The 6824-nt window shown below is 61.7% G+C and overlaps 1 protein-coding gene across 1 annotated transcript in view; it reads right to left on the bottom strand.

Moving 5' to 3' along the window:
• Positions 1 to 6677, bottom strand: part of LOC108509989 (splicing factor 1-like) — an 11781-nt gene extending 5104 nt beyond the window's left edge. The window contains exons 1-9 of the mRNA XM_017839622.1: positions 6548 to 6677; positions 5759 to 5884; positions 4137 to 4212; positions 2025 to 2177; positions 1842 to 1931; positions 1064 to 1247; positions 872 to 987; positions 688 to 795; positions 86 to 260 (exon numbers count right to left, since the gene is read on the bottom strand). Coding sequence (XP_017695111.1) covers positions 86 to 260; positions 688 to 795; positions 872 to 987; positions 1064 to 1247; positions 1842 to 1931; positions 2025 to 2177; positions 4137 to 4212; positions 5759 to 5813 — 957 coding nt within the window. The 5' untranslated portion in view covers positions 5814 to 5884; positions 6548 to 6677. The remainder of the gene's footprint in view (positions 1 to 85; positions 261 to 687; positions 796 to 871; positions 988 to 1063; positions 1248 to 1841; positions 1932 to 2024; positions 2178 to 4136; positions 4213 to 5758; positions 5885 to 6547) is intronic.
• Positions 6678 to 6824: the final 147 nt, after the last annotated feature.

Genomic DNA, 6824 nt, shown 5'->3' on the forward strand with positions numbered 1-6824 from the left:
GCTCCTGCTTCCCCAGGGGTGGGGGGGGCTCAGGGCTGTCGGGGGGGTTCAGGGGCAGGTTTGGGAGTTCAGGGGGGTCACTCACCGGGGGGGGCTGCCCCCCAGCCTGGCTGGCGGCGCGGTGGCTGCTGGACAAGGGGCTGTTGTTGTGGGCGGCGTTGGAGCTGACGGACACGGGGGCCTCGCCCAGCTCGGCCATGAGCGACAGGTACTCCTTGTCCATGCGCGCCTTGTCCTGCGCCGACTGCGGGTCCCCGGGCCTGCAACGGGGACAGCGAGACCGGGGCTGCACCCCAAACCCCTCTGGCTTTGGGGAGATCTCAGCGGCATCGGAGCATCCCAAGGGATTTTGAGGGGGATCTCGGGCAGGTAGGGAGGATCTCATGCGGGTTTCAGGGGCTTGGCAGAATCCCAGGGGGTTTGAGGGTGGATCTCAGGGGTTCTGCAGAGGGTTTGGGGAGATCTTGAGATATTTGGGGAACCTTGGGATTGGGGAAGAGTTTGGGGAGGTCTCAGGAGATTTAGGGAGCATCTGCAGAGAATTCAGGTGGTCTGGGGGGATTTCAGGCGAGTCAGAGAGGATCTCGAGGGCTTTAGGACGATCTCGGGGGGCGTTGGTGGTTTTCTGGGGTCTCAGCAGGGTTTGGGGGGATTTTAGGGAGATCTGAGGGTTTACTTTGGGGTCACCTGGCAAACTTGCAGTCAGAGGCGATGTGCCCAGCGCCGCCGCACTTGGTGCACACGGTGGTGTTGGTGATGCTGCGGGTCTCGGTGCTCTGCCACGGCCGCAGGATTCTGCAGGGGACAGGGAGGTTACGTGGGGGCTCGGGGGGTTATTTGGGGTGAACTGGGGGCGTGGGGCCCCCCTGACCTGTTGTCGTCCTCCCGCAGGGTCCCATTGAGCCGTGCCAGCTCCCTCAGCTGCATCTTGCGCAGGTCGTTCTGGTCCTCGGGGGTCTCGATGCCCTGCTTCAGGATGTTCCGGATCTGGGGGGCACAGGGAGTGTCAGGGGGGGTCTGCACTGCCGGGGGCCCCCCCCAGCCCTCCCGGACACCCACGGACCTGCTCCACAGCCTTCTTGACGTTCTCCATGGTGTTGGCAGTGACCAGGGCGTGCAGGGGCTCGTCCTCTCCCGGCAGCATCTGCCCGTCCTTGCGGCCCACCTTGCCCTCCTTCACCGAGCCCTTGCCCCGGATCATGATCTTGGCATTGCACTCCTTCTCGATGTTCTTCAGCGTGTTCCCCCTGGCAATCGGGCACCCAGAACAAGGGGGTCACATATGGACTCAGGGGGACACCCCACGGGTCCACCCACACCGGGACGCTGCAGCCCCTGCCCCGATCACGACTTTGGCATTATACTCCATGTTCTTCAGCGTGTTCCCCCTGGGAATGGGGGATCCCAAAATGGGGGATAGAGCCCACGGGCCCATTGGGGCCCCCCCACTGGGGGACAGTGCAGACCCAGCAGTACAGGGCTCATTAGGAGCTCAAGCTCGTTAAGAACACAGGGTATCATTACGCACCCTGCAAGTTATTTAGGGTGAGGAACGGGGCACAACCCAGGAAGGGGGAGGGGAAGGGGGTCACCCACCTGAATATTTTGGGGGATACCGAGAGGGAACACAACCCAGACAGGGAAGGGGGTCACTCAGTTGGATTGGGGTGGCACCTCACAAACCCACAGGGACACTCACATCAGGACCCCACAGGTGACAAGATGGGGACCCAGCAGCACCCCAGTGTCATTAGGAGCTCCCCAAATTTCTGGGGTGAAGCCCAGGGGACTCCTCTCCAGTCTCACAGTCCCCCCAACCCCCTGAGTTTCGGGGTGCCCACCTGGGCCCGATGAGGAGCCCCACGAAGTTGATCTCGGGGTACTCGTCCTGCGGGATCATCACCTTGTCGCTCACTCGTGTCGCCGGCGGCCTGGGGGGGTGAAAGGTGGGGGGTCAGCCCCTCAGGGGAGCCCCAAACCAGGCAGAATCAGCCCCAAATCGGGGTGGGGGAGCCCCCCCTCACTTGTAGTCAGCCGGGGGCTTGAAGTCGGGGTTCAGGGCCACCATCTCGGTGATGAGGTTGTGCCGCTCCTCCTCCAGCTTCTTGCGCGTGCGGAACTCGCGCGTGTTCAGGCGCTTCCCCTCGCTGTTGTAGATGGGCTCCGGGGAGGGGGACCTGCCCAGGGGGGCGGGGGGGTCACCAGAGTGCCCTGACACCCCCCAGAGGGGGCTGTGCCCACAGACCTCCCCCAAAGCCTCCCCAGCCCCCCGGGTGCGGGGGCCCTTCCCTGCCCTCCCTGTTGCCAGCGGGTCCTGGGGAGGGGGACCTGGGGGGTCAGGGGGTGTCACCAGGGCCAGCGCCCCTCCAGGGTGAGGGGGCTGTATCCCTGACCCCCCAAACCACCACAACCCCCACACTGCCCCCCTCTGCCACAACCCGGGGCGGGGGCTGCCCCCTCCCACCCCCAGGAGGGGCTTAACTGGGAGGGGAACATTAATTAGTGCCCACTAAAGGCCAGAAGAGCCCCCCTCCCGTAAAATCAGCCGCTCTTGCCCCTCTTTGCCCGTTTCTCTCCAGTTTGGGCCCATTTTCCCTCGCTTGTTCGGGGTTTGGCCCCTTTCTCCCTGGCTTTGTCCATTTCTCCCTGCTTTTGCCCCGTTTCTGCTCCTTTTTTCCCCGGTTTTGTCATTTTTGCCCGTTTCTCCCCAGCTTTGCCCGTTTCCCCAGTTTCAAGGAGGAAAAGGTCCCTGTCTGGGGGGGCCGCGCGGCTTTGGCAGCCCTGGAGGGAAGAGTCAAGGTCGCTTGAGCTGAGCCGTGTCGGGGTGAGAAAATCAGATTATGATTAAAAATCAGAATTATCAGCGAGGAAGGAAAAAAAAGAGTCAGAATCGCTCGGGTTTGGTTATATCGGCCCTTGGCTCCCCTCCCCCCAAAATAGCGAATTTTGGCAGCGGCTGCAAGAAGGGAAGAGATTAAGGCGGATCCTCCAAAAACAGCCGGCGCGGGCGACAGTCGAACCTGCCCCCGTTTTGGGGGGAAAAAGCGACTTTTCGGGGTTGGCAGCAGCCGGGTCCTCGGTGGAACTGCGACGTCACTGTCCCCGCTCGTGATTAATCGTTAATTCATTAATTAATTCCCCCCCCCCAGCGCTAACGACGCCGCAGCGCGGAGCGGCCTCGGCCCGGGCGCTGCAGGAGCAAGGCTGGGTTAGCGCGGGGCCTGCGCCCCCAAACCTGGGACACCCCCAAAACCTGGAGGTGCGGGGTGACCCCCAAAACCTGGGGGGCCGGAGGGTGTCCCCCCCGTTCCGGGACCCAGGAGGGCCCCCCCGGCCACCACAGGGCGAGGGACCCCCGTGAGGTGAGGGATCCCTGAGGACACAGGGACTGCCCCAGGACTGGGGACCCCTGTAGGGCGAGGGACCCCCACAGAGCTGGGGACCCCAGGGGGTGGAGGGACCCCCATAAGGTGAGGGATCCCTGAGGACACAGAGACCCCCCAGGGTTGGGGACCCCCTCAGAGTAGGGATCTCCTGAGGGACCCCTGTGGGTTGGAGGACCCCCCGTCGTGGCCTTCCACAGAAAACTGGGACCAAAACAGGTGGAAAAGATGAAAGGGGGGGCTGGGGCTGGTATTTGGCCCTTTTTGGGGGGCTGATGGCAGCTCTGCCCCCCCTCAAGCCGAATTAGAGAAAAAGAGGGGGAAGTGGGGGTAGAAAGGGGTGAAAAGGGGGTGAAAGGAGGTGCAGAGGGGCCGGGGGGAGCAGAGGAGCCGGGGCCTCGTTCAGCCACCAGAGCTCGTTAATCTGCCACCGTGGGTCGTTAATCCACAGCTAACAAGGGCCAGGCCGGGGTCAGTGGGGCACAGAGAGCACCCCACACCCGGGGGAAGGGCCCCAAAGTGGGGGGTCCCTGGATCAGTGCGGGGTACAGAGCAGCACCCCAAATCCGGGGGAAGGGCCCCAAAACAGGGGGGGCAGCGGGGGGAGGTCCCATCCTGCCCTCGGGGTTCGGGTGCCCAGGTCTCCCGTGCAGTTTGCGGGTCACTGAGGGGGTGCCCAGGTCTCGGGGGGAGCCCGGGGGGGTCTCAGGTGTCCCGGGGGTGCCCGGGGGGGCAGGGGGGGGAGGTCCCGACCTGTCCTCGGGGTTAGGGGGGATGCCCAGGTCTCCCGTGCGCAGTTTGCGGGTCAGGTCTTCGATCTGCAGTTGCACTGGAAGGAACCCGGTCCCGGAGAGGTGAGAGAGACACAGTTACAAAACACCCACATTTCGCCCCAAAACAACATTCCTCCCCCACATCCTGCCCCAGCCCAGCTGGGCCGGGCTAAAACTCCTTTCTACCTACACCGGCTCCGTGGCACCAAAAACAGGCATTACTGCCCTAAAACCAAACGTTATGGTGAGAAAAAACCAGGGGTTATCACCTAAAATTGACATTATTAGCAGAAAAATAGGCCTTCTTATCAATAACAGCAGGTTATTACCCAAAAAGCACATTATTCCCCAAAAAAAGCACATCATTACCAAAAAAAAGCAGGTTATTGCCAAGAAAAAAAATCATATTACCAAAAAATTCACATTATTACCCAAAAAAGCACATTATTACCAAACCTCCTAGCATTATTATGGAAAAACTAGAAATTGTTATCATAAAATCAGACATTATTACCTAAAACAGAAGATTATCAGTCAAAAAAAGACATTATTTCCTAAAATACCATACTGTTACCTAAAAAGCGAGATTATTACTTAACAAGGTAAATGTTATCACCTAAAACCACAGTTTTACCTAAATGAACCACAATTTTACCTAAAACAGGACATTGCTAAAAAATCAGACATTATTACCTAAAAGAACCACATTACCCAAAAGACAAAATCACTAAAAAAAACAACTGTTATTACCTAGAACAGGAAATTACATTAAACACAGACATCATTGTCTAAAATACCTCATTGTATCAGAAGCACACGTTACCAAAAGAACACTGCCACCTTAAAACACACATGACACCTGAACAGCACGTTACCATCAAATACCGAACACTGATAACCAAAATAAAGACGTTATTGCATTAAAGTGACACGTTATTGCCTAAAACTGCACATGGTTATCTAAACCTGCAGGTTTCAGCCTAACCCATTCCCCACCCCCAGAGGTCACTTCTGTTGGTAACTGGGGAGGAATTTGGGGGCAGCCTGGGGGGTCACACGGCGGTCACTGTCCCCCAGGGCCCAATTTGGGCCCAAACTCCTGAATTTTGGCCAAGGCTGGTGGCTGAGAGACACCAAAGTGACCCCTGGGGGACAGTGGGGGCTCTGCCCTCCCATTGCCCCCAGCCCCAGTCAGGGGGTTCTGACCCCAAATCTGGGGCAGGGGGGAGGTTATGACTCCAAACCCCCAGGGATTCCAACCCCAAATCCTCAGGGTTCTGCCCCCAACTCCCCCCGTTTTAACCCCAAATTTGGGTGTGTTACCGATGTAGGCATGGGAGTTCTAACTCCGAATCTCGAGGGGGGGGTTCTGCCTCCAAACCCTGGCAGGTTCCTCCCGATTTGCCCCCAGACCGTTACCGATGTGGGGGTGCAGCCTAGGTAGAAGGGTCTGATCCCAAACCTCGGGTTTTGACCCCAATCCCGGGGGGGTTCTGACCCCAAACCCCGGGTGTGTCCTGACGCCCAATCCCGGAGGGGTGTTAACCCCAAAGCCCGGGGATTGTGACCCCAAAAGCCCCTGTTTTTCCCCCAAACCGTTACCGATGTAGGCGCGTTCCTGCTCCCGCGTCAGCCCGGGCGGGATCACCGTGGGCATCCCCGGGATCACCGTCTTCTGGTCCAGCGAGTCTTGGTTCCAGCGGCTGCGCTTCCGCTTCCGCGGGAAGTCTGGGGGGAAACCAAGGGATGGGGGCAAATCCGGCACCGGGGGGGGACCAATTCCGGCCCCCGGGGGGGGGACGACACACAAATCCCGGCACCAGGAGGGCGCGGGCGGACACGGGGACGAGAGGAGGACAACGAGAGAACCTCCGTCCCCGGCTGGGGTTTAGGGGGGTCGCTCTGTCCCCGTGGGGTGTTTTGGAGGGGTCGCTCCACCCTCGCGGTGTGTTTGGGGGTCCCGTTTCAAAGATTCCCCCCTCTCCCTCCTGCCCCCGCCGGGCTCCATCTTGGCCGCGCATGTCACGACACGTGTCGCGGCCGGCGGGGGGAGCGAGGGGGGGCGGAAGCAACGGGACTCCCCCGAACGGGGAGGTTATAGCCCAGAGACCCCCCTAAACGGAGAGATCAAAGCCCGGGAAGCCCGAAACCGGGAGGGTTTACAGACTGGGGACCTCCAGAGGGGAGGAGTTAAAGCCCGGGGACCCCCAAACCAGGGGGGGTTACAGCCCGGGGACCCCCTCAGAGACGGAGAAAAGACCGGGAACCCGCACAGCAGTGGGGTCACAGTCCGGGGACGCCCCCGACACCTCCCCCCGACTGCGCTTCTCCTCCGGGGTCCCACGGCCCCCCCAATCCTCGCCCCCCCCGCGCCCCCTTCCCGGGCCGTACCTGCCCTCCGGGGCTTGTGCGCGGCTCCCGCACGCCCTCCCGCATCTCCCGGCCCGGCCCCCGCGCCCCCCGCACCCTCCTCGGGCCGCGGCGGCTGCGGGGCCCCCGCGGGCTGGGGGGGTGCGGCGGGGGCGGCCGGCGGGGCCCCCGCGGGGGCCGCGGGCGGGTCGTGGCCCGGCGGCGGCGACGGGAAGCGGAACTGGCCATAGGCGGCGGCGGGCGGCGGCTGCGGGGCCGCGGGGCCGCCCGCGGGCTGCGGGGTCGCGGGGCCGCCCGC

This window comes from Lepidothrix coronata, unplaced genomic scaffold, assembly GCF_001604755.1.
Source record: "Lepidothrix coronata isolate B3197 unplaced genomic scaffold, Lepidothrix_coronata-1.0 Scaffold442, whole genome shotgun sequence".
Lineage (NCBI taxonomy): Eukaryota > Metazoa > Chordata > Aves > Passeriformes > Pipridae > Lepidothrix > Lepidothrix coronata.